At 35.7% G+C, this 27,678-nt stretch overlaps 1 protein-coding gene across 1 annotated transcript; it reads left to right on the forward strand.

Annotated features, from left to right (window-relative positions):
- The first annotated feature begins 300 nt into the window (after nt 1-300).
- Nucleotides 301-7,211, forward strand: LOC110816030 (8-hydroxygeraniol oxidoreductase-like). The gene is made up of 7 exons (XM_022044040.2): nt 301-663; nt 767-912; nt 1,036-1,076; nt 5,298-5,700; nt 6,229-6,465; nt 6,644-6,802; nt 6,919-7,211. The coding sequence occupies exons 1-7, from the start codon at nt 618-620 to the stop codon at nt 7,027-7,029; spliced, it is 1,143 nt and encodes a 380-aa protein (XP_021899732.2). The 5' UTR covers nt 301-617; the 3' UTR covers nt 7,030-7,211.
- The last annotated feature ends 20,467 nt before the right edge of the window (nt 7,212-27,678 follow it).

Here is a 27,678-nt window from a genome sequence, read left to right on the forward strand (position 1 = left end):
TGTTCTTGTTAAAGATTTTGTCAATTTAAAATTCTAAATTTATAGCATTTTTCATTTATAGTTAATTATATAAAAATAATATTATCATATCCCAAAAAGGAAAATGGTATCACATGGACAACCAGATGGTTGGTTAGTCAATTCATATTCAATTTACAGACTGGAGGAGTATTTATTACATATCACAAAATTTATTTTTCTCTTCTTCTATTATATATATGTGTACATATATATATATATGTTATTTAACTTTTGAAAACTGAATAAAAAATATTTTAATTTATAAAGTATAACATTTTTTGTGTTTTACTAATTTCTTTTTGATAGTTTATTAATTATATATAACTAACAATGTTGAAAATATATTCATGCACCTATAACTTATACTATTTAATTAAACAAAATTAAATATAATATAGCAAAATTCATCCTTTTACAGCTATGGCATGTGTAGTTGGGTCCTCAGTCTATATACATATATACATATAGAAATTCATCCTTTTAGAGCTATCACATAAGTAGTTGGGTCCTGAGGCTATATACATATATACATGTAGCAAATTCATCATTCTATATCTATACATAACTAGTTGGATCTTGCAAAGCGCCTAGCTAAGATGTTGAACAGCAGCAGTACTACTTCAAAGGTGATCACATGCAAAGGTAATCTCCACTGTATCTCATCATGGATACGTGTAATATATGTATATGTATATGTTTTTTGTGTGTGCGTGTATATATATGATATCTTGTTTGTTTTGGGCAGCTGTGGTGTGTTGGGGAAGAGGGGGAGATGTGATAAAGGTGGAAGACATAAAAGTGGAGCCACCAAAATCAAACGAAGTTCGAGTTAAGATGCTGTATGCAAGTATCTGTCACACTGATCTCCTATTCATCGAAGGATTTCCAGATGTGAGTACACATGTATATATATATATATATATATATATGCATATGGATATATCTTTAATAGTATTGATTGTATATATTTGATTAACTAATTTGTTGTTTATATATATGTAATTAATTAACCAGCCTGATCTGTTTCCTCGAGTTCTTGGTCACGAAGGTGTCGGGTAAGCTCCATTGATCTCTTCTATGTCCAGCTGCTTAATTCAATTTTATGTATCACCTGCAAAAATTAATATTTGTTAATTAAGTTTAATAATAACATATAAAACTTCAAAAACTATTCATCAAGATAAGTAATTTTTATACTACATTGATTACGATAACAACATCTCTTCTAATTTTTATATTAAGTTATTAATTTACTCTCTAAACTTTGATTTTCTTTTCTATTTTAAATATTTTGTTTAGTTCAAAACAGTTATTAAAATTTTCAAATTTTTTCGAAAAGAAAATCAAAATTTCTAAGTCTTATTCGGTAAATTAAAAAACAATTTATTCCTTAATAATCTCCCCTCCCTTCTCTTTCTCCTCCTTCCTCACTCTTAATTTTCTATCTTCTTTCCCTATTTCACTCTCCTCTCAAATAATTTATCATCTAGAAACATATATATATATATTTTTCTGTTTTAATTTGAAAAAGCTCGTTAGCCTCGTTGTTATCTCTTGAAGGTATCAGTTCTTCTCCCATGGTGTCTTTCTTTGTCCCTAAGGACTATTTTTACCTTTATTATATCTGTCACTTTTGCTTCTATAGTAAGTGAAATGTCCTCCACAAATACAAAGGTTATTAAAGTTCATGAAACTCAATCCATCCTTGTCTCATCTCATTCGATTCATCTATGAATTATTTCTATTAAAATTTTAACTTTTTGAGAAAGTATCACCGTTTACTTAGTCCATTCTATAAATACAACATTGAGTTTTTTTTACATTTAGCATGATGGTCCTTTGGTGCCCCATATATCTTGTCTACCAATGAGAATATAATGAATAGTCTTGTAAAGATTCAGAACTTAAAAGAAAATAAAGTCATAAATTAAGTGTGGAAGCGAAATAATAAAATTTAATGTTTATATTACTTACACAATAATTTAGAATACCCAATAAGTCAACGAGAATGTTCCTTCTAAAAGAATAAACGAAAATTAAAAAAATAAACAAAAAATAATATACTGACTATTCTAGAACGACATTCACTATCTTTTGAAGGGAGTCCGTGTGGTAAACTATTCACAACCCTCTTGTTGATCGGGATTCGAGTTTTGATTCTCTTGATATGAAATAGTTAATGAAAGGATGAATTACACTAATTTAGTAAGAATATCACACTACTCACTGATAAGATTAGTAAAAATCATAAAAACAACTAATGGAGCTCTTGATTTAAGTAAATTCATTTTTCATTAAAAAAACCATTTATTACATATATTTACTATTGCGAGATTTTCAAAATCAACCTATAGAGATAATAACTCAAATAACATTCCAATCTCATTTTTAAGTGAGCAATAATAACCACTTTTCCTTTTTATTTGCCTACTGAAATCCTTGGGGGTTCATAAAGATGTCCCACTATGCGTGAACCAATATACAACATTATCAACTAACCGGTCGTCCCCATACCTCATCTGGTATGAGCGCCAAAAATACCATCCCTTAATACCCTGTTCGATATGAGGGTAAATCGGATCGTCCCCATACTCCGTCTGGTATGAGCGTCAAAAATACTATTTTTCGATATCCCGTTTGGTATGAGGCAACGTTCACGGTAGGATTTTTTATGTATCTGGTCCGTCCACAATCTCCTAAGATATCCAGTAAAACTATCATTCATTAATTCACATGACCAAATAATTTTTCGTTTACATATTAATTTTTAATTTCTTAAATAAATAGTAAATCACGCAAGACAAACAATATATATAAAGGAAACACAATTGAATCATTCAATAATTCCAGTATATTATCATGTATTTAAAACTGTAAATTCAATAATCAATTAAATAGGATAATAAATAAATGACTAATCGATTTTCAGCTCTATTGGTATCCGGTAATTATTCTCAAACTTTTCTAAATTACATAAAATACCATATTACCGATTATTAAGTTTCAATTCCATAACAGAGAATAAGGTGAAAGATTTTTATCCAAATCGGTGTCTGAAATACCAAAGCTTCTACTGCACCTATTAGAAGTCCCCGGGTTTTCTGAATTTTCTATGAAGATTAAAACACACTTCACGTACCTAAAAATACCCCAATAAATTTAAAATCGGTGTTAACAACTTTTTTCGATTACTTTCAGAATTTCGACACGACGGTACTGTTGGCCGAGGCGATGGTTTACCTCGGTCTAGGCTTTTTTGGTCAGTTTTGGCCAGTTTCGGCCGGTTTTATATCCATCCATGCGAGAAAACATGTTAGGGGGCCTCAGTTAGCCGAAAAAAGTCAAAAAATGGAAACCTACCGGCGGCAAAACTTTTCGGTGCGGCAGCTCCGTTGGCTCACCTTCGTGGCTAGGCATTTTTCTTTGGTCAACCTGTAGAAAATAGAATAGTGTACATAATAATAGAAAAATCGCACAAAACGAGAAATGAAAAACGGGAAGAGGCTCATCGGAGGAGGTTTCGGGTTTTGCCCGCAGTTTCCAGCTTACCTGCTGTTCTTTTTGCTCTAATTTGGCCATGTGGGTGCTCGAAATCAAATTCTGAGCAGATAGAAGAATCCGAGACGCAGCGGTGGGCAGCGATCGGTTCTCTTTTTCCGCGACTAGTTCTTTTTTTCGGCAGGAGACTAGTGTCTAGGATTTGGGTTCGGTGTGATGTGAAATATTTATACTTGTCTCGCGTTAATTTAGATCGTTCATCGCGTTTGATCTCGACCGTTCAATTACGTTTAAAAAGAAAATGAATCTGCACCTTTCAGTGCAATTTGATCTCGACCGTCCGGATTGCATTTAAAAAAAAAATAAATTTGAACCATTTATCACATTTAATCGTGACCGTTCGATTGCACCTGAGGAAAAAATGGATCCGGACCGTCCACGCACGCAGGAACATTTTTGGACTGTCCGATCATGGGGCATGCAGATCGCCAGCGTGGCCTCCCACATGCTATCGAGTCAGCGTGTCTAGCCACGTGGCACGCTTCGGTTTGTCGAAACTGCTGACTGGGCAGTCTTACGTGGCACAATTTTTCTTAATTACATTATGACCCCCAGTTTTCGATTTTTTTTCAAAAACAACATTCGAACTCAAATTTTTCTCACTTTTTCCCAAAATTATTTTCAATTTCATCATCAACTTATTTTTTTTCATAATTTTACATTAAATTAAATTTTATTAATTTCAAAATTAGATTTTTATAGATTTTTTAATTTTAAAATTAATTTCGGATCAGATTCCGGGTTCAAGTATTACATCTGCACTTTTTTTAAAAGAAAATAATTCATTGTTTTTCTCTTTTCCAAAATTAAAAGAATCTGGAAATCTAAACTAATACTCTAACTAAAATTCTTTTAAATAAAGCAATCATATAGAAAAATGATCGAAACCCTAACTGTAGTTCCATTAAAATTAAAGAACAGAAAAGTTATTTCATCTTCATATTATAGAATTATCTACAAAGAGTTAAAGATGGTTCCGTTTTAATTAATATACGTCAATTATCTTAACTAGCTGTAATTAAAAATCATAAAATTTTGTTAGTAGTCTTATATAATGCAATTTAATAAAATTGTGCATTTTTGACAATGAAAAACAAAGTTTTACTAAAATTAGCAGCCACAAAAATTAGTCTTTTAATTTATAACATACAAACATATTAAGAACAAAGATTGAAGAGGAATAAATTAACCACAACTTATAAATTCAATAGTAATTCTCCTTCTTTCAACACTTCTTTACTCTTATCAACTTCTTAAGCTGGATCATACTTGAATAGGCTAACATTTAAGCATGGAACTACCCAAACTATTGTGGGTGTATGTATTTTTTAGGAAAAGAACATATCATCCTTAACCTAAACACGATGAAATCCATCTTACTCAAGCAAGGAGACCAAATAGTTAGGTGACTACTACACATCATGTGCAAATAAAAGAAAACTTAGAAAACTGGTGTATTACACAGTTAAAAGGTCATCAATCAACCACCAAATTTAAGATTAAACACCATATGCGAGTTATCCTATTCGATTACATGTCAATAACACTTTGATACTGATATTTTAAACCCATGAAGCACTCACAACAAGGATATGCAATTACCCTAATCATTTTAATTTATGTGAAAAAAATTCATCTTATAAGATAGTTATATATATATATATATGCGGTATAACTAGTCAATAATTGTAATTATGAAAAAAAAAATACAATTCCAGGGAAGTAGAGAGCGTCGGGGAAGATGTGACAGAACTAAAAGAAGGAGACTTAGTGATTCCATCATATATTGGAGAATGCCAAAAGTGTGAGAATTGCAGTTCAAGAAAATCCAATTTTTGCCTACGATATCCATTACCCTTAAGTGGTTTAATGCTCGATGGAACTTCAAGAATGTCGATTGAAGGCCAAAATTTATTCCATTCATTTTCATGCTCCACATGGACTGAATATATGCTTATAAATGTCAACTATGCGATCAAGATCAGTCCAGATATTCCTCTTTCTCATGCTAGTTTTCTCTCCTGTGGATTTTCAACTGGGTATGGTGCAGCTTGGAAGGATGGTAACATTGAAAGAGGTTCAAGTGTACTTGTAATAGGCCTTGGTGCTGTTGGATTAGGGGTATATATAAGCAATCTTTTTTTTTTTTTTTTTTCTTTTAAATTATAAATAAGTACTTATAAAGGTAATTTGGGTATAATTATAGCTAGAACTACATGAAGTTTTTCGGTTATTACTAAAAAGTTTTCTTACAGTTAAACATTTTATTAGATTGCACCATGCATGCACCTTGTGGTAACCTTATGTAAATTACTCATTTTGTGCATGAAAGCATTTAATTTAACTTTCTTGGAAATGTACCATTATGGGAAAATAAGAAAATGACACATTTTTATTAAAAAAATAAAATTATAATTTTTTTCTATTAAATTCTTTTATAAAATATTTCATAATATTTTTTTAATAATAATAATACTATTTGATTTATTTAAATTTCATGTTGCTTAGAATGTTAAAACTATAAATAGAAAAGTCGAAGAGGTTTTTCGATATTATCCTTTGTCTTTTTCTTTTTCGTTGTCAAGATATGAAAGATATTGAAACTAACACAAGTTGTAGAAATTAATGTTGCAGAGTTTGCAATTGCAGGTAATACAAGGGGCTAAAATGCAAGGTGCAACTGCAATAATTGGTGTAGACAAGAATCCTATGAAGAAAGAGAAGGGACAAGTTTTTGGAATGACACACTTCATTAACCCAGATGAATCAGGTAAATCAATTTCAGATTTAGTTAAGGAATTAACTGGTGGAATTGGTGTTGATTGTAGCTTCCAATGCACTGGGGTTACCTCATTGGTCACTCAAGCAATAGAGGCTACAAAACCTGTAAGTATTTTAAATGTTTATTATATATATGTATATAATTCATAAAAAAAATGTATACTTATTGAAAATAAAAAGGAAACCATCTATCTGACTTTGAAAATATTTGCACATTTATATTTTTTATGAAATTAAAATACTCACAACTGATTTAACTTGGTGTAATTGTAATTGTGGTCAGGGAGTAGGAAGGACAATATTAATAGGAACAGGAATTGATACAAATATGAATATAAGCTTCGAATCCCTTGTATCTGGTAAAACTTTAAAAGGGTCTCTTTTTGGAGGACTCGGCATCAAATCTGACCTTCCCATTTTACTTGATAAATGCATAAATAAGGTTTGTTTATATAAATGCAAGTTAATTTAAAATTTTAATTTTGTTAATTTTATATGTTTTTATATCTTGTCAATATGCTTCATGACCATCACTTATTAAATAATGATATTTTACAGAAAATACAATTAGATGAACTTTTGAGTCATGAGATTTCGTTGGAAGATATAACTAAAGGATTTGAGTTACTGAAGCATCCTGAGTGCGTTAAGGTTCTTGTTAAGATTTGATTTTATTTAATTGATGTTGCTCGCAAGCTAGGTGACTCTCCTATAGTATTTATTCTAATTTCTCTAAAACATTTTGTCCATATGAGCATAAAGAAATGTAACTATCGTTGTCAAATTTGCTCGGTCAAAACAAATGAAACATGATCCCATCTTGAAAGAGATTGGCATAAAAATCCTTTCTCATCTCTTTTAGTTGAACTTCTCAAACATGTAGTTCTTTTTATGCACCAATATCATTTATGATAATTAGTTAGTATTTTTATCCCCATCTTTTTGCCTAGGAACAACATTAACTTTAGCCCCCATTTGGAGCAATTTGACCATATTTTTGTAAGAAAACAGGTAAAATAAAAAAGTACTTTTAGTAAAATATAAAAATAAGATTTACTTTTCATAAATTTGGAGACAAAAGTTTATAAGTTGTAATTTTAAAAAATAACTTTGGCTTTTAGTACAAATTTATACTTAAAATCTCAAAAATCATTTTCATTAATAAAGAATTTATATATATATTTTTTAAATGATAACACTTTCTACAACTATTTTTAATAAATATCAAATAATTTTTAACTAAAAATTACTTTTAATTTAACAATATTTTAAAAAACTCATAACGAAAATTACAATCATCTCAAACGCCTACTTAGATTTAGTTATGCTTCTAAGAATTCGAGAGGAGTAAAATTTATTCTCTTACAGTAAAATTTTCCTCTTTAAAGACTTTTTGAATTCTCGTAAAGAGGATATTATTATGTTTTAAATTTATCCGAAAGCATATTTCCATATTCTCACTTGTTTGTTCAACATTCTAACTTTATGGGAAGCCTGTTTTTATTTTTCTATTCCCAGAAAACATGCTTTTATGGCAGGTTTGATTTGAAACTCTATTAGAGTTAAACAACCAAAATTATGTTTTTATCATCAGACTGGATTTTGGTAAGATGATTGAATCTTGATTCTTTAAATGCCTCCCACCCAAGTTCATTTCAAGCTTATTCAAACTTGATGAAGTTCCTCTTTCTTTTTATCAACTTTTTTAAAGCCATCTACATTTTATTTCTTTCAGTAAACCAAACTCAAATCGAAAATTAATTTATATTCAAGTTTCAAGTCGAAATTAAACCCGACAATACTCATACAAATCGAGTCAAAATATTTATGCATCTAATTCCGTACAGTTGATTATTACCCTATTTTTCATACTCTATTTTTTTTTATCTTGAATTAATTTAAAAGTTTTACGATTTTCTATCATTTTTATTTCTTAAGTGAATTTCTACTAAATTTTAGAATTTTCATGGTTTGAAACAAAATCAACAATCCAAGTAATACTATTGTGATAAAAATATACTTTACAGAAATTCTACATAAAATGTATTATTTCAATTCTATATATACCCAATTCTTTTATCATCTTAGTACAGCTTAGATATTACAATATGTAAATAAATTTCATATTATTTGTAATCTATTTGAACCACAGCAACACAGTTTCTTGATTTAATTTTTTTTTTTTTTACAGAGGTAAAGGTAGGATTGGAATCCACATTGTAAACTCTCTTATAAAAGTATTATGCTATTTGAGTTGGAGGTATTAAATTAGTTAATTATAAGTAAATCATGTTTTATTAACTTAAATTAATCTTGAGATTAGATGTAAGTGTAAGATTGTAATATGTGCATAACACGCAGTGAAAGATATAAAATAATATAATATAATCTATTTGTGTTTAAAAAATTATATTACAAGTCAAAAATTAAATCTAAAATATATTTTACAGTGAATTTTTAAATTAAAATTGTTTGAAACATTCTATGCGTATTCACGCTGAAACCAATCTTTGTTATTCAACTCTTTAATCAACAGAACGTACGAACAAATTGAATAATATATGTGTTAAAATTTTTTCAAAAAAGTTTTAATAGAAAAGATTTTCCATTTTTTTTTTGTGCGGGTAATTTTTTTCAACTCTTCTCTTCACTTTTGTAATTCCCACTATATATATAGGTGACATGGATGGTCATATTCTTTTTGACTTTGTAATGGCCCCGGAAATTTAAATGAAAATGTATGTATTAAAAATTTTAAATGCGGAAGCGAAATAAAAATTCTGATTAACATCCCTTACAAAATAACTATAAACGTATTCAACGTATGAAAGAATAAGCTAATTAAAAGAAATACTCGAAATAAAAACTATAAATAGAACTATAAAATCTTTAGGCATCTAACTCGTCGTCTTCTTGTGGAACGAGCTCAGAAACCATGTCTTTCTAATTTGAAATGGTTAAGTAAAGAATGAGCTACACTAGCCTAGTAAAGACATCACACTATCTCACTGCCACAGAAATAAAAACAAAAACGACCAATGGAGCATAATTTATAACAAACTTATTTATTAATTATAAAAACCTTTACTGTCCACTTACTTCGGTGAGACTCGTGAAAATAACATATGAAAACAATAACATTATAACCATCATAAAATCATATACACTTTGTAACATAACACATGTTATACTTTTGCACTTCAATAATCAGACAACAAATTTCCTATTTTACCAACCTACTAGTATTCAAGGGGATCCATAGGAGGTCCCCACTACACGTGAACCATTAACATTAATAACCTGATTCCAGGGTCGTCCCCATACCCCGTCTGGTATGGGCGCCAAAACCACAAACCTCAATACCCCGTCCGGTATGAGGGTGAAACGGGTCGTCCCCATACCCCGTTCGGTATGGGCGCCAAAATACATAAGGTCTCCATACCCCGTCCGATATGAGAGACCACGTTCCTGGTAGGGTTCCCTACGGATCCGGTCCGTCCACCATCTCTCAGGATATCTAGTCAGGCTGTCCACGTTATCCATTTATCAATTTACATACCTTTTCTATTTGTTTCTTAGTTTTCTATTTCTCACATAATCATGAATATTTAAACCAGTAACAAGCATCCAATAAGGCAGACATATCATCAGATTCATAAAATCAAGCCATAATGAAGTAAACAGTGATTCATGCATTCAAAACCATAAAATAAATAGATTAGATACCATAATGCATTTAAAACTGTAAAATAACTAAAACAGCAATTGACCGAAAATATATCAAACTCGGGCTCCATTAGCAACATTAATTAATTATATATATCTACTAATTCACGAAATGCTGTTTTATTATTTATTGAGCTTTAATACCGTGATAGGAAATAAGGTGATAAATCCTTACTTGTTTCGAGGTCTGAAATCGGTTCTATAATGCGCCTACAGGCTGTCCCTAAATTCCCTGAATTTTCTCCGAAAAATTGAAACGCACTACCGGTACCTGCACGTGTCCCAAAAAACCCCAAATCAGACCCAGGGCCCCTTTTTGGCCAATATCGGAATTCCAGCACGGCGGTTCTGCCGTTTTAACCCCCAGTTTCTGATTTTCTTTTCAAAAATACCCCCAGAATCCAAATTTTCACCCATTTTTTTCAAAATCAATTCCAATTAAATCCCAAAAATAATTTTACCCTATTTTATCATTATTATTATTATTATTTTTATTTTTATTAAATTAAATTAAATTAAATTAAAACCTTATAAATTAAATATTGAAAAATTAAACTAAAATTCTAATATAAATTAAAAAATAAAAATTTGGGTGTTACAACTCTTCCCTCCTTAAAGAAATTTGGTCCCCCAAATTTGCCTCTTACTCTTGGTCGAACAAATGGGAATACTGGGCTCTAAAATCTGATTCTAGCTCCCAGGTAGCCTCCCTTGGCGTGTGGTTCTGCCACACGCCCTTTACAAATGATATTTTTCGGTTGCGGAGTATCCTGCTCTTTCGGTCCGTGATACCAACTGGTACTTCTTCATAAGATAAGTCCTCTTGGAGTGGAAGTGGTTCATGAGCCAAGGTATGAGAGGAGTCCGTGTTGTACTTACGTAGCATGGATACGTGGAACACATTGTGGACCTTGGAGAGCTCTGGAGGCAGTGCTAGTCTGTAGGCAGCAGTACCAATCCTGTCTAAGATTTCAAAAGGTCCAATAAATCGGGGGTTCAATTTTTCCCTCCTGCCGAACCTAGTAATTCCCGTGAAATGAGTGACCTTAAAGAACACCCGGTCGCCTTTCCCAAACGCTAGATCTCTCATTCGGGTGTCCGCATAACTCTTTTTCCTGCTCTGAGCCGCCTGAATGTTCTTTCTGATTTTAACTATTTTAGACGTTGTCTCCTCTACTAACTCCGGGTTGAACAATCTTCTATCGCCTACTTCTTCCCAACAAATCGATTATCTGCACGGGCGCCTATATAACGCCTCATATAGAGTCATGCCGATGTTTGCTTGGTAGCTGTTGTTGTAGGCAAACTCTATCAGGGGTAGATGGTCGTCCCAATGACCCCTAGAGTCAAGGACACATGCTCGGAGTATATCCTCAAGTGTACGAATTGTCCTTTCTGATTGTCCATCAGTCTGAGGATGGAAGGCAATACTAAGAGACAACTTTGTTCTCATGGCTTGCTGAAAGCTACTCCAAAACCGAGAAGTGAACCTGGGGTCCCTATCGGATACCACTGTTATTGGAACTCCGTGTAATCTGACTATTTTTCGGATACACATTCTTGCTAACTTGTCCAAGGGGTCGGTCATTCTGATGGTCAAGAAGTGGAAAGATTTGGTAAGTCGGTCAATGATTATCTAGATGGTGTCATGTCCTGAACGTGCCTTGGGTAATCCCATTACGAAGTCCATGGTGATGTGTTCCCACTTCCACTCCAGAATCGGTAACGGCTAAAGTAGCCCACCTGGGTGCTGATGTTCTGCCTTGACTTGCTGACATACCAAGCACTTGGATACAAAGTCGGTTATGTCTCTCTTCATCCCATTTCACCAAAACTGGGGTCGCATGCCTTGGTACATTTTGGTGCTTCCTGGATGCATGGCAAACTTCGAGCTATGGGACTCTGTCATGATGTCTCTCTTTAACTCACTGTCATCTGGGACACACACCCTGTCTTAGAAATGGAGTAATCCATCGGCAGAGATTCGAAATTCTGAGCTCACTCCCTATTCTGCATCCTTCTTACGGGCTACTAGGGCGGGGTCGACTGACTGGGCTTCCCTTATTCTTTGAATTAACTTGGGCTGGACTGTCAGGCGGCCCAAACATGTGACTCTCCTCAAGTCCTGAAGTTGAACCTGTTGCGTGGCCCTAATTTGCCTGCATTCGAAAACCATCAAATGGGCTAAGATACCTGCACTTGTCCTGCTGAGAGCATCTGCTACCACGTTGCCCTTACCCGGATAGTATAAGATATCACAATCATAGTCTTTAAGGAGTTCCATCCACATTCTCTGATGCATGTTGAGATCCTTCTGAGTGAATATGTGTTTCAAACTCTTATGATCGGTATAGATCTGAAAGGTCTCTCCGTATAAGTAGTGGCGCCAGATTTTCAAGGCGTGTATGATTGCGGCAAGCTCCAAGTCATGGGTGGGATAATTTTTCTCATGATTCTTTAACTGTCTGGACCCATATGCCATGACCTTTCCATGCTACATCAGGACACAACTCAGGCCTAGATAGGAGGCATCACTATAAACTGTATATCCCCCCGATCCACTTGGTAAAGCCAGTATGGGTGCAGTAGTCAGCCACTTCTTTAATTCTGAAAAACTTCTTTCGCAGTCCTCATTTCACTCAAATTTGGCATTCTTCTTTGTGAGTCGGGTTAGAGGAGCTGCTAGGCTGGAGAATCCTTCAACAAACCTGCGATAATAACCTGTCATCCCCAGAAAAATCCGGATTTCCTTAACTGATGTCAACTTCTTCCAGCCAAGTATCGCTTCAACCTTTTCGAGATTCACTGATACTCCTTCCTTCGATATGATGTGTCCTAGAAAGGCAGTCTGCTCAAGCCAGAATCCACACTTACTCAACTTTGCATATAACTTCTTGTTTCTGAGGACCTGTAAAACTTGGGCAAGATGGTGAGCATGTTCTTCTCTGTTTTTTGAGTAGACTAAGATGTCATCGATGAACACGATAACAAATTGATCCAAGAACTCTCTGAAGACTCTGTTCATCATATCCATAAAGATTGACGAGGGTTGGTTAGCCCAAATAGCATGACCAGGAACTCATAGTATTAGTACCTGGTTCGAAAGGCCGTCTTAGGGATGTCTTCTGTTCTTATCTTTACCTGATGGTAACCTGATCGCAGGTCTATTTTAGAGAAGACCTGTGCACCCTGCAGCTGATCGAAGAGGTCATCAATTATGGGAAAGGGATATTTGTTCTTGATTATAACCTTGTTCAATCGTCTGTAATCAATACACAGTCTCAATGTTCCATCTCTTTTCCTTACAAAAGTGACTCCGGCACCCCAATGGGACACACTGTATCTAATAAAACCACTATCTTACAATTCAGTGATATGTTTCATCAGCTCTTCCATCTCAATGCGGCTCATGCGGTAAGGAGCAACCGAAATAGGCTGGGTGCCTAGCCGTAAGTTTATAGTGAACTCGACTTCCCTATCCACTGGCAGTCTGAGTAGTTCGTCCAGAAACACATCTGGAAAGTCTCGGACTACCGGAATCTCTTGAATACAAATTTCCTTCTTGGGCTTGCCTAGTTAGAGAAAATAGCAAGATTAAGGTACTAAAAAATTAAGAAGACTTACCATCAAGGAATAAGTACTAAATGATTTTATTAATTTGTAAATGACTCCTCATTGGGAGGATTAAATACAACATTCTTGTTAAAGCAATCTATGGTGGCGTGATGCGCCGCTAACCAATCTATTCCTCATATTACATCAAAATCCCTCGTGTCTAACCCTATCAAGTCTACACTCAGTTTTCTATTTGCTATCTCCATGGCACAAGCCCTGTAGATAACTTTCCCTAATAGTGTTTCACGCCCAGCAGTAGACACAAACAACAATGAATCAACTTTATCAGGTGATACATTAAGTTTGGAAGCAAAAACATGTGAAACAAATGAATGCGATGCACCAGTGTCAAATAAAACATGAGCAATATGGTCACAAATAGTGTACATACCATGTACGACGTCCGGGTCGGCGTTGGCATCCTGCTGGGTGAGGTTGTAAACCCTATCCTGAAAAGGAGGTCTTCATTGGTTCTGGTTCCTCAGGCACTCTCTCTCATAGTGCTGGGCACTACCACATATGCGACAGATGTTGTTGAGGCGGTAGCATGGTTGGTCCCCGTGATCCCTGCCACAGAGCTGGCAGATCTTTCGACGTGCTGCCCCTCGAGCCTGAGGAGGGGCCTGGATCACTGGTCTGGGCCTCTTATTTAGTTGGACCGGTGTAGTAGGTGCTGGTCTGCGGGGTGGAGCCGAGGGTTGGTGACTCCCTGCTGACTGAGGACGGGTGTTGAAACTCCTCTCCACAATCTGTGCCTTTGCTAGAACGGCTGAGTATGTCTTGAGCTCTAGTACCAATAAGTGTTGTTTGATCTCTGGGCGGAGGCCCCACTGGAATCTCCTGCCCTTCTTGCCCTCATCCATCAATGTCTCTGGGGAGTATCGGCCTAGCTTTAGGAACTCACGAACATATTTCGATACCGTCATGTTTCCCTGGACCAGCTGAACAAACTTCATCTCCTTCAGGTGTCAGATGTGCTCAGGGAGATACTCCGCATGGAAGGCCGCTAAGAACTGCTCCAAAGTGGCTGGTGTAGGCAGGGTGGCCTGCTTGAGCTCCCACTAACGACCTGCTTCCCCTACCAGCATATAGGAAGCAAGGGCAGCTCTCTGCTCAGGAACCACTCCCAAGGTCTTGAAGGCTCTCTTAGTCTCCGCCAACAAGTACTGGGCATCTTTGAAAGAGGATCCCCCTGCAAAAGTGGAAGGGTTCAGCCTCCTGTACCTCTCTATGTAGCCTGGGTCGATCAAGGAATAGCTCAGTCCCGTGGAAGAGGGACTAAGCCCAGCTGGGGATAGACTAGGGGGCCCTGTGGTGGCACCTGCTGAAATGGTGGGGGCAACGAATTGTACTGTGGCGGTGCCGGGCAGTACGGTGGCTGGGGCACCGGTTCATACTGCGGCGGTGGTGCCGGGTGATACTGTGGTGGAGCAGGCTCGTGCCGGGGTGGCTCGGGATCTGCTTGCTGTAACGGTGGCTTAGCTCGTGGTGGTAAGGGAGGTTCGAGTAACTCCCTTCTCTCCTCTCGACCTTGCTGGGCGGCCATGATCCTTTCCAGCATATCAAATAGTTTGTCCACATCTTCCCAAAGCGAATCATCCCAGGCTGCTCAGTTTAGTGGGGGTCTTCCTCTCCTCATTTCTTTGCACCTGCATTTCACACGGAAGAGTTGAGTAACGATTTGTCGGTTGGTATTTCTCTAAGCATTATTGTGTAAGGGGTGAGTCTGAGGAACGCAACTCTGATACCAACTGTAACAGCTCTAGAAATTTAAATGAAGATGTATGTATTAAAAATTTTAAATGCGAAAGCGAAATAAAAATTCTGATTAACATCCCTTACAAAATAACCATAAACGTATTCAACGTATGAAAGAATAAACTAATTAAAAGAAATACTCGAAATAAAAACTATAAATAGAACTATAAAATATTTAGGCGTCTAATTCGTCGTCTTCTTGTGGAACGGGCTCGGAAACCACGTCTTCCTGATTTGAAATGGTTAAGTAAGAAATGAGCTACACTAGCCAAGTAAAGATATCACACTATCTCACTGCCACAGAAGTAAAGGTTGGTAGAAAACAAAAACGACCAATGGAGCATAATTTATAACAAACTCATTTATTAATGATAAAAATCTTTACTGTCCACTTACCTCGGTGAGACTCGTGAAAATAACATATGAAAATAATAACATTATAACCATCATAAAATCATATACACTTTGTAACATAACACATATTATACTTTTGCACTTCAATAATCAAACAATAAATTTTCTCTTTTACCAGCCTACTAGTATCCATGGGGATCCATAAGGGGTCCCCGCTACATGTGAACCATTAACATTAATAATCTGATTCCAGGGCCGTCCCCATACCTCGTCCGGTATGGGCGCCAAAACCACAAACCTCAATACCCCATCCGGTATGAGGGTGAAACAGGCCATCCCCATACCCCGTCTGGTATGGGCGCTAAAATACATAAGGTCTCCATACCCGTCCGATATGAGAGACCACGTTCCTGGTAGGGTTCCCTACGGATCCGGTCCGTCCACTATCTCTCAGGATATTTAGTCAGGCTGTCCACGTTATCCATTTATCAATTTACATACCTTTTCTATTTGTTTCTTAGTTTTCTGTTTATCACATAATCATGAATATTTAAACTAGTAACGAGCATCCACTAAGGCAGGCATATCATCAGATTCACAAAATCAAGCCATAATGAAGTAAACAGTGATTCATGCATTCAAAACCATAAAATAAATAGATCAGATACCATAATGCATTTAAAACTGTAAAATAACTAAAATAGAAACTAACCGAAAATATATCAGACTCGGGCTCTATTAGCAACTTTAATTAATTATACATATCTATTAATTCACAAAATGCCGTTTTATTATTTATTGAGCTTTAATACCGTGATAGGAAATAGGGTGAGAAATCATTACTTGTTTCGGGGTCTGAAATCGGTTCTACAATGTGCCTACGGGCTGTCCCTAAATTCTTTAAATTTTTTTCAGGAAACTGAAACGCACTATCGGTACTTACACGTGTCTCAAAAAACCCCAAATCAGACCCAGGGCCCCTTTTTGGCCAATATCATAATTTCGGCACGGCGGCTCTGCCGTGCTCCGACGACGGCACTATCGCCCGGGGCCGCGATCCGCCTCGGGTTGACCGTTTTCGACCGAATTCTGCCAAACTTGCATTGGTTCCTGTGATAAAACATCCCTAGGGCCCTCGGTGAGCCAAAAAATTACGAAAAATCGAGACTTACCAGCGGCAGAGCTCTCGGGTGCGGCGGCTTTTCTGGCGCGAGTCGCGATTTGATGTTTTGCTCCAGTCAACCTGTAGAGAAAAGGACGGTGATCACACTGGTGTAAAAATTGCATCAAACGGGAACCAAAAATGGCCTCATCGGAGGCAAAAATCGAGGAAAGCTGCGGCGGCGCCGCTGGACTTCGGCAGTGTTTTTCGGCCGATTGGCCATTGGTTTGGCTCTTATTTGGCCATAGGCAGATTCAGCTTCGAAAAACGAGCCAAGGAGAGCAAATTTACCTCGTTTGGCGGTCGAAAAACCCTCCGGTGCAGCGGCGGGTGGCAGCGGCCGGCTCCTCCGGTAACTGGTTCTTCTTCTCCGGCGAGGGTACTGGCAGCTAGGGTTTGGGGTTGGGTGTGAGTGAGGTTATTTATAACCTTCTTCTTTTAATCTCAGCCGTCCATCACGATTTAATCTGGATCGTCCGATCGCGATTAAAATATAAATAAATCTTGGCCATCCATCGCGATGCGATCTGGGCCGTCTGTGCGTAATTCAATCTGGGCCGTCCGCACGCGTGAGATCTGGGTCGTTCGATCGCATGCACGCAAATCACCCACGTGGCTATGTCCCGCGTGGCCTCCTGCGTCAGCTTCCTTGCCACGCGGCGTGTTCTGGTTGGTCGGGGCTGCTGACGTGGCACAACTTTTTTAAATTACGTTTTGACCTCCGGTTTCTGATTTTCTTTTCAAAAACACCCCAAGAATCCAAATTTTCACCCATTTTTCCCAAAATCAATTTCAATTAAATCCCAAAAATAATTTTACCATATTTTATCATTATTATTATTTTTATTTTTATTAAATTAAATTATAACTTTATAAATTAAATATTAAAAAATTAAACTAAAATTCTAATATAAATTAAAATAAATTAAAGAATAAAAATAATAAAAATTTGGGTGTTACAGACTTCTTCCTGCAGATGTCCAAATTAAATTGGACTCATCTATCTTTTTTTCCCTTTTTCTTTTTAACACCCAACATATCCATATATATATGATATATAAATTAAATTGGACTCATCTATCTTTTTTTCCCTTTTTCTTTTTAACACCCAACATATCCATATATATATGATATATATATATCATATATATATGGATATGTTTTCCTGTTTTAATTATTATTATTTAATAAACTAATTTTATAAATCAATTCAATTTTAAATTAAATTTTATAATAATATTAATATTATAATAACCACACATATTATATTATTACATTAATAATATAATAACTAAAAATATAAATATTAATCTTTTATTTTAAAAATAAAAAAATTAATTTATCTCCAATATTAATTATATCATCAGTGCTAGCAAATAATATAATAATATTTTATTTAGACAAAAAATTGTATTTATTTGATTAAATTAAATTTTCTAATTAAATTATCAAATAATTAAAATAATTAATCTATTTACCAAAATTCAGAACACTCATCAGTGTGCGATCCCGCAGGTTCAATACTAAACTGGTAGTAAATTGGTCAAACTAATTTACTAATTAAGAGTAGCATCTAGCAACACTTCTCAACGACCAGATAGCATGAAATGTATAATTACTCTTAAATACCTACTAAAGAAAGATGTAATATTTCATTCCGTCATTGTTACTCCGGGTTAACCCTATGATATGATTTAACTGTCAAATCCCAATAAGTAACCAACTATATTTCATATCAATTATAATTGATTATTGAATTATATAAAAAATTCTTTTCTTCTTTCATTTAACTGTCCTATCTAAAATCTTAATTTAATCGTTATAATAAATGACAACATAAAAATTAAACTTATTAACAAAGTTGAAAATTTTTATCTTGATCAATCATTAATTCTACAAGTATTTAATCACACCCAATATCTTTTAAATTATAGTTCTATAATTATAGGGGTGCAGATAAAAAATATAATAAATAACTTGTCAATTACTATGACGATCTCATATTTAAGAAAATTCTTACGTCTCATCAAAATAAGAGAATACTCTATAGACAGTTTAAGGTTGTAACACCCCGGAACATGAAAGGAAGATAAAGACATGAATTGAATACGAAAGTGAAATAATAGAGTTAAAGTTTACATTCCTTACACAATAATTTAGAATACTCAATAGGGTTATGAGAATAACCATTCTAAAAGAACAAGCGAAAAATCAAGAAATAAATGAAAAATAAATAATTAGATATCCTAGGACGATCTTCACTAGCCTTTGAAGGGAATTTGAGCAGTGAACTATTCACAACCCCCTTATTGATCGGGATTTGGATCTTAGTTCTCTTGATCTGAAATGATTAATGAAAGGGTGAACTACACTAGCCTAATAAGAATATCACATTACTCACCGATACAAAAATGAAAGTTGATAAAAATCATAAAAATAACTAATGAAGTTTTTAAATTAAGTAAATTCATTTATCATAAATAAAATCATTTATTACATACTTACCATAGTGAGATTTCTAAAATCGACCTATAGAGACAATAACACGAGCAACATCATAATCTCATATTCAATTAGACAGAACAACAACTTTCTCTTTTTATTTGTTTACTAGTCTCATTGGGGGGTTCATAGGAATGCCCTACTACACTTGAACCTATAACAAAACTTGTTAACTAACCGACTGTCCCCATACCCCATTTGGTATGAGCACCAAAAATACCATCCCTCAATACTCCGTCTGGTATGAGAGTGAATAGGGTTGTCCCCATACCCTGTTCGGTATGAGTGTAACACCCAAATTTATTATTTTTATTTTTTTTTAATTTATTTTAATTTATATTATAATTTTAGTTTAATTTTTTAATATTTAGTTTATAAAGTTTTAATTTAATTAATGAAAATAAAAATAATAATAATAATAAAATAGGGTAAAATTATTTTTGGGATTTAATTGAAATTGATTTTGGGAAAAAGGGGTGAAAAATTGGATTCTGGGGGTATTTTTGAAAAGAAAATCGGAAATCAAGAGTCAAAACGCAATTTAAGAAAGTTGTACCACGTCAGCAGCCACGTCAGCAGCCCAGTCAGCAGCCTCGGCCAACCAGAACACGTCGCGTGGCAAGAAAGCTGACGTGGGAGGCCACACGGGACGGAGCCACGTGAGTGATCCGCGTGCACGCGATCGAACGGTCCAGATCTCACGCGTGCGAACGGCCCAGATCGCATCGCGATGAATGGTCTAGATTAAACCGTGATGGACAGCTGAGATTAAAAGGGAAAGGTTATAAATAACCTCACCCACACCCGACCCCAAACCCTAGCCACCAGTACCCTCGTCGGAGAAGAAGAACCAGTCACCGGAGGAGCTGGCCGCCATCACCCACCACCGCACCGGAGGGTTTTCCGACCGCCAAACGAGGAAATGTTCTCCCCTTGGCTCGTTTTTTGAAGCTGAATCCGCCTATGGCCAAATCAGAGCCAAACCACCGGTCAATCGGCCGAAAAACACTGCCGAAGTCCAGCGGCACCGCCGCGGCTTCCTTCGATTTTTGCCTCTGATGAGGCCCTTTCCGGTTCCCGTTTGATGCAATTTTTACACCACTATGATCACCGTCCTTTTCTCTACAAGTTGACCAGAGCAAAACATCAAACTGCGACTCGCGCCAGAGAAGTCGCTGCATCCGAGAGCTCCGCCAGCGGTAAGTCTCAGTTTTTTGTGATTTTTTTGCCCACCGAGGGTCCTAGGGTTCTTTTATCGCTAAAACCAATGCAAGTTTGGCCGAATTCGGCCAAAAACATCCAACCCGATGTGGATCGCCGCCGCGGGCGGCGGTGCGGTCACCGAAACACTGCAGAGCCATCGTGCCAGAATTTTTGATATTGGCTGAAAAGGGTCCCTGGGTCTAATTTGGGGTTTTTTGGGACACGTACAGGTACCGGTAGTGCGTTTCAGTTTTTCAGAGAAAATTCAAAAAATTTAGGGACAGCCTTTAGGCGCATTGTAGAGCCGATTGCAGACCCCGAAACAAGTAAGGATTTCTCACCCTATTTTCTATCACGGTATTAAAGCTCAATAAATAATAAAATGATATTTCGTGAATTAATGGATATGTATAATTGATTAAGATTGCCAATGGAGCCCGAATCTAATATATTTTTGGTTAGGTGTTATTTGATTTATTTTGCAGTTTTGAATGCAGTATGGTACCTGATGTGTTTATTCTATGGTTTCGTATACATGAATCACGGTTTCATTTATTATGATTTGAATTATTGTGAACCCGATGTTTTGTTGCCTTTGTTTGGTGTTCATTACTGGTTTACGTATTTATTTTTGATTTGATAATTGAGACCAAGAAAAATGGAAAAAAGGTTATGTGAATTGATAAATGGATAATGTGGACAGCCTAACTAGATATCCTGGGAGATGGTGGACGGACCAGATCCGTAGGGAACCCTGCCGGGAACGTGGTCTCTCATACTGGACGGGGAATGGAGACTTTATGATTTGGCGCCCATACCGGACGGGGTATGAGGACGACCCATTTCACCCTCATACCAGACGGGGTATTGAAGTTTATGGTTTTGGCGCTCATACTGGACGGGGTATGGGGACGACCCGTTTCACCCTCATACCGGACGGGGTATTGAGGCTTATGGTTTTGGTGCCCATACCGGACGGGGTATGGGGACGATCTTGGAATCAGGTTATTAATGTTAATGGTTCACGTGTAGCGGGGACCCCCTATGGATCCCCATGGATACTAGTAGGCTGGTAAAAGAGAAAATTTGTTGTCTGATTATTGAAGTGCAAAAGTATAACATGTGTTATGTTACAAAGTGTATATGATTTTATGATGGTTATAATGTTATTGCTTTCATATGTTATTTTCATGAATCTCACCGAGGTAAGTGGACAGTAAAGGTTTTTATTATTAATAAATGAGTTTGTTATAAATTATGCTCTATTGGTCATTTTTGTTTTCTACCAACATTTACTTCTGTGGCAATGAGATAGTGTGATGTCTTTACTGGGCAAGTGTAGCTCATTCCTTTAACCATTTCAGATCAGGAAGACGTAGTTCCCGAGCCCGTTCCGCAAGAAGACGGCGAGTTAGACGTCTAAAGATTTTATAGTTCTATTTATAGTTTTTATTTCTAGTATTTACCTTAGTTAGTTTATTCTTTCACACGTTGAATACGTTTTTCGTTATAGTGTAAGGGATGCTAATCAGAATTTTTATTTTGCTTTCGCACTTAGAATTTTTAATACATACATCTTCATTTTAATTTCCGGGGCCGTTACAATAAGTGCCAAAGGTATCATCCCTCAATACTCCGTCTGGTATGAGGGTGAATCGGGCCATCCCCGTACCCCGTCCGATATAAGCGCCAAAAATACAATTTCTCGATACCCCGTCCGATACGAGGTAACATTCACGGTAAGGTTCCCTATGTACCCAGTCCATCCACCATCTCCCAAAATATCCAGTAAGACAATTGTTTCATTAATTCACTTAACTAAGCAATTTTTCGTTTACATTAAATTTTCAGTTTCACAATTTAACTGTAAATCATATAAGATAAGCAATACATGCATCAAAAAAATACAACTGAATCATCTTACCAATTCTAGTATATTATCATGCATTTAAAACTATAAAATCAAACAATCAGTTAAAACAGGATAAACAGTAATAAATAACTGGTTTCGACTCTATTAGTAATCTGTAATTAATTATCGAAGTTTTCTAAATTACACAAAATACCGTATAATTTATAATTAGACTTCAATTCTATAACAGGGAATAAGGTGAGGGATTTTTACCCGAATCGATGTCTGAAACATTGAACTTTCTACTGCGCCTACAGGCGGTCCATGAGTTTCCTGAATTTTTTTGCAGAGGTAAAAACATGCTTCACGCACCTAAAAATACCCCAAAAAATCTAAAATTGGTGTTAAAAATCTTTTCTGCCTAATTACAGAATTTCAGCACAGCGGCACCACCGTGCTCCAGCAACGGCACTGCTGCCCGCGGTGGCTGTTTACCTTGAAATGGCCATTTTTTGCCAGTTTTGATTGGTTTTATATCAATCTCTGCGAGAAAACACGTTAAGGGACCTCGGTTGGCCGAAAAAATTCGAAAAATAAAAACTTGTTGGCTAAAGAATTTTTCGGTGCGGCGGCTCCATCAGCTCACCATTGCAGCTGAACGTTTTTCTTCGGTCAACCTGTAGAAAATAGAATGGTGAATACAATAGTGAAAAAATCGCACGAAACGGGAAACGGAAAGGGGCTAATCGGAGGCGATTTTTTATTTTCTTACGACAGCGCCGCTAAGCTTTACCCGCAGTTTCTGACTCATTTGTCTTTCTTTTTGCTTCGATTTGGCCATGGGGGTGTTCAAAATCAAATTTTAAGTGGATAGGAGAATTTTTACCTTTTTTGGCAGTCAGAGGGCTCTCGCACTGCAGCGGTCGGCGGTCGGCGGTCGGCTCACTTCTTCAGTGACTGGTTCTTCTTCTCTGGCAGGGACCTGGCGGCTAGGGTTTGGGTTCAGTGTGAAGTGAGATATTTATATCCGTCTCTCTTAAATCTGGACCATTCATCATATTTGATCTCGACCGTCCGATCATGTTTAAGAGAAAATGAATCAGGACTGTTTATCGTAATTTGATCTTGACCGTACGATCGTGTTTAAAGAGAGAACAAATCTGAATCATTCATCACGTTTAATCACCATCGTCCGATCGTTTCCTGAGGAGGGAATGGGTACGGCTTGTCCATGCGCGCGGAAACGCATCCGGACCATCTGATCGCGAGCACGCATATTACCAGCATGGCCTCCCGCGTGACACCGAGTCAGCGTAACTTGCCACGCGGCGCGCTCTGATTCGTTGGGGTTGCTGACTGGGCGGTCATACATGGTGCATTTTTCTTTAATTACGTTTTAACCCCCAGTTTTCGATTTTTCTTTCAAAAATATCTCCCGAACTCAAATTTTCACCATTTTTTTCTAAAATTATTTTTAATTTCATCATCCACTTTTTTCCTAATTTTACATTAAATAAAAGTTTGTAAATTTAAAAATTATATTTTTATATATATTAATTTTAATTTTAAAATTAATCACGAGCCAAATTTCGAACTTGGGTATTACAAAGGTAATATTAACCATTAAAAATTCTCAATTGGGTCGATTAAATGATCATATCTCTATATACATCATTTCTGTATGTGATTTAGTTAATGAGATTAACTAATCTTTATCTTATACAGACTATCACATATATATTAGTCTTATCGGATAATTAATGTCCTATTTTGATGATCCAACTACTAAGAATATTTTAAATTAAATTATAAAAGGTTTTAGTCTCATTATCAAGATCTCTATCTTGATGTAAAACCTATAAATTTAATCAAAAAATTTATCATATAAATTAAATGATAAAATAATAATTATGATAATAAAAATATTATTGCCATATATTAAAATAAACTGTCAAATAATAGTTTATTCAATATACTACACAAATAATTGGATCGTAGGCATAACATTTATATTCTTAACAATCTCCCACTTGTACTAGATCCAATTTGTCATGTACTTCATTCTCAACTTCCACTTATGCTTATTAAACTCCTTTGCACCAAGAGCCTTAGTGAACAAGTCAGCTGCATTATCCTCTCCATCAACTTTTTGAATTTTAACGACCCCACATTCAATAAGTTCTCTAATCAAATGGTACCTTTGCTAAATGTGTTTGGACTTTTGATGCGATCTCAGCTCTTTTGGTTGAGCGATCGCTCCAGTATTGTCACACAATAATGGAATTAGACTTTTTATTGAAGGAACCACACCAAGTTTAGTTAAGAACTTCATCTAAACAGCTTCCTTAGTAGCTTCACTTACCACTATATATTTTGTTTCAGTCACTGAACCAGCTATCGTAACTTGTTTGAAACTTTTTCAACTTATTGCACTACCATTTAAAGTGAACACATAATTAGATATAAATTTGTTATCATCCTTATCTGAAGCAAAACTTGCATCAATATAACTTTCCAGTTTTCTCAGATTCTCCATAGATGAGGAATTGGCTTTTAGTTTTTCTCAAGTACTTAAAAACAATCTTTACCACTTTTCAATGTTCCTCATCAAGATTTGCCTAATATCGGCTAGTCATTCCTAGTGCATAAGCCACATCAGGATCTGTACATATCATGATATACATGATAGCTCCCACTGTGTTAGCATACAGAACTTTACCCATGCGTTTTCTCTCTTCAGAGGTCTTAAGACAATTCTCTATGCTTAGAGTAATTTCAGTGCCTATCGGTAAATAGCCCTTTTTAGAACTTTCCCTATTAAACCTCTTTAGAATGGTGTTAATGTACATAGACTGAGAAAATGCAAACAATTTCTTAGATCTATCTCTATAGACCTTTAATCCTAATATATAAACTGGTTCTCCCAACTCTTTTATGAAGAACTGTTCAGATAGCCAAATTTTAGTATTTTGTAATGCTGATATGTCATTCCCAATGAGTAATATATCATCTACATACAACAATAATAAAATAATCGTACTTCTACTAACCTTTTTATACACACAAGGTTCCTCTTCGTATCTAATAAACTTGAACTTTTCAATTGTTTTGTTAAAATGAATATTCCAATTCTGAGATGCTTACTTTAATCTATAAATAAATCTTTGTAGCTTACAGACTTTATCATGATCAGATGGGGATATGAAATCTTGAGATTGTGTCATATACACATGCTCTTCCAATTCACCATTTAGGAAAACTGTTTTCACATCCATTTGTCATATCTCATAATCATAGTATATAGTTACAGTAAGTAGAATTCGAATTGATTTGAGCATTTCTACAAGAAAAAAATGTTTCGTCATAATGATTCCCTCTTTTTGACGATATATCTTAACAATAAGACGGATTTTATAGGTCTCCACCTTTTTTGTCTGCTCCAATCTTTTTCTTAAAAACTCATTTACAACTAATAGGCTTTATATCATTTGAAGTTTTAGCAAAAATCCAAACTTTACTGACCTTCATGGATTCCATTTTAGATTTCATGGACTTTTTTTATTTCCTAGATCAGAAACTTATATAGCCTCTTCATAGGTCTTGGGGTCATCATCGTCATGATTAACCTCATTTGTTACATCATCTTGCACTAAAAAATTTAACATGTTTGGTGCACGACGTTGTTTATAGACCTTTAAGATGTTCGTGTACAATTTGCTCACTTTGTACTAAATTAGGTTGTTGTTCAATATGATTTTGAACAGGTTCATTAATTGGTCCTTGAACCACTTGTTTCTTGAACCTCAACCATTGGAGATGATAACTTTTTCGTCATCTCTAAAATATCTAGTAAATGTTGCTCAACCTGCAACTCATGATCATTTTCTTGTATTGATTCATTAGTCTCTTGAACTTCATCAAGTTCAATTTTTTCACCATGATTTTCTTCAAAAAGAAATTCTCTTTCCAAAATGGTTTCTCTTCTGGCCACAAACACTTTATGGTCAGATGGGTAATAGAAATAATATCTCATTATTTTTTTTGGGATATCCAATGAATCTACACTTATAAGATCTTGAGTCAAGCACATCTGTTTGTAATCTCTTAACATAAACTAGATAACCCCAAACTTTAATGTGTTTAAGGCTCAGTTTACGTCCTTTTGAAATATCATATAGTGCTGTAGAGACTGACTTAGTGGTTACTTTATTTAGCGAATATGATGTAGTTTCCAAAGTATATTCCCATAAATTAATTGAAAGATCTATAAACCCAATCATTGATCTCATCATATCTAATAAGGTTTGATTTCTTCTTTCGAACACATCATTGTGTTTTGGTGTTCTAGAAGAGGTCCTGTAATGGCCCAGGAAATTTAAATGAAATGTATGTATTAAAAATCTTAAATGCGAAAACGTAATAAAATTTTTGATTAACATCCCTTACACAATAACCAAAACGTACTCAAAACATGAAGGAACAAACTAACTAAAAGAGATACTCGAAATAAGAACTATAAATATAACTATGAAGTCTTTATGTGTCCCCTTCGCCGTCTTCCTGCGGAACGGGCTCAGGAACAACGTCTTCCTGATCTGAAATGGTTAAATAAGGAATGAGCTACGCCAGCCCAGTAAAGACATCACACTATCTCACCGCCACGGAAGTAAAGGTGGGTAGAAAACAAAAATGACCAATGGAGCATAATTTATAACAAACTCGTTTATTAACATAAAAACCTTTACTGTCCACTTACCTCGGTGAGATCCATGAAAACAACATATGAAAGCAATAACATTATCATCATCATGAAATCATATAGACTTTATAACATAACACTTACCACGCCTTTTGCATTTCAATGATTACACAACATATTTTCTTCTTTTACCAGCCTACTAGTATCCATGGGGATCCATAGGAGTCCCGCTACCCGTGAACCCTTAACATTATAACCTGATTCCAGGGCCGTCCCCATACCCCGTCCGGTATGGGCGCCAAAACCATGAACCTCAATACCTCGTCTGGTATGAGGGTGAACCAAGCCGTCCCCATACCCCGTCCGGTATGAGCGCCAAAACACATAAGGTCTCCATACCTCGTCCGGTACAGAGGGGTGTAACACCCGAATAAAAATAAATATTTT

Source organism: Carica papaya, chromosome 6 (assembly GCF_054855325.1).
Source record: "Carica papaya isolate Zhongbai chromosome 6, ASM5485532v1, whole genome shotgun sequence".
Classification (NCBI taxonomy): Eukaryota; Viridiplantae; Streptophyta; class Magnoliopsida; order Brassicales; family Caricaceae; genus Carica; species Carica papaya.

Excerpts from the sequence above, each read along its gene's own strand:
- LOC110816030 (XM_022044040.2), top strand. The coding sequence starts at position 618 with ATGTTGAACAGCAGCAGTACTACTTCAAAGGTGATCACATGCAAAG. Across the intron at positions 664-766 it reads AAAGGTGATCACATGCAAAG|CTGTGGTGTGTTGGGGAAGA; the intron begins GTAATCTCCACT and ends TGTTTTGGGCAG. Across the intron at positions 6,466-6,643 it reads CAATAGAGGCTACAAAACCT|GGAGTAGGAAGGACAATATT; the intron begins GTAAGTATTTTA and ends AATTGTGGTCAG.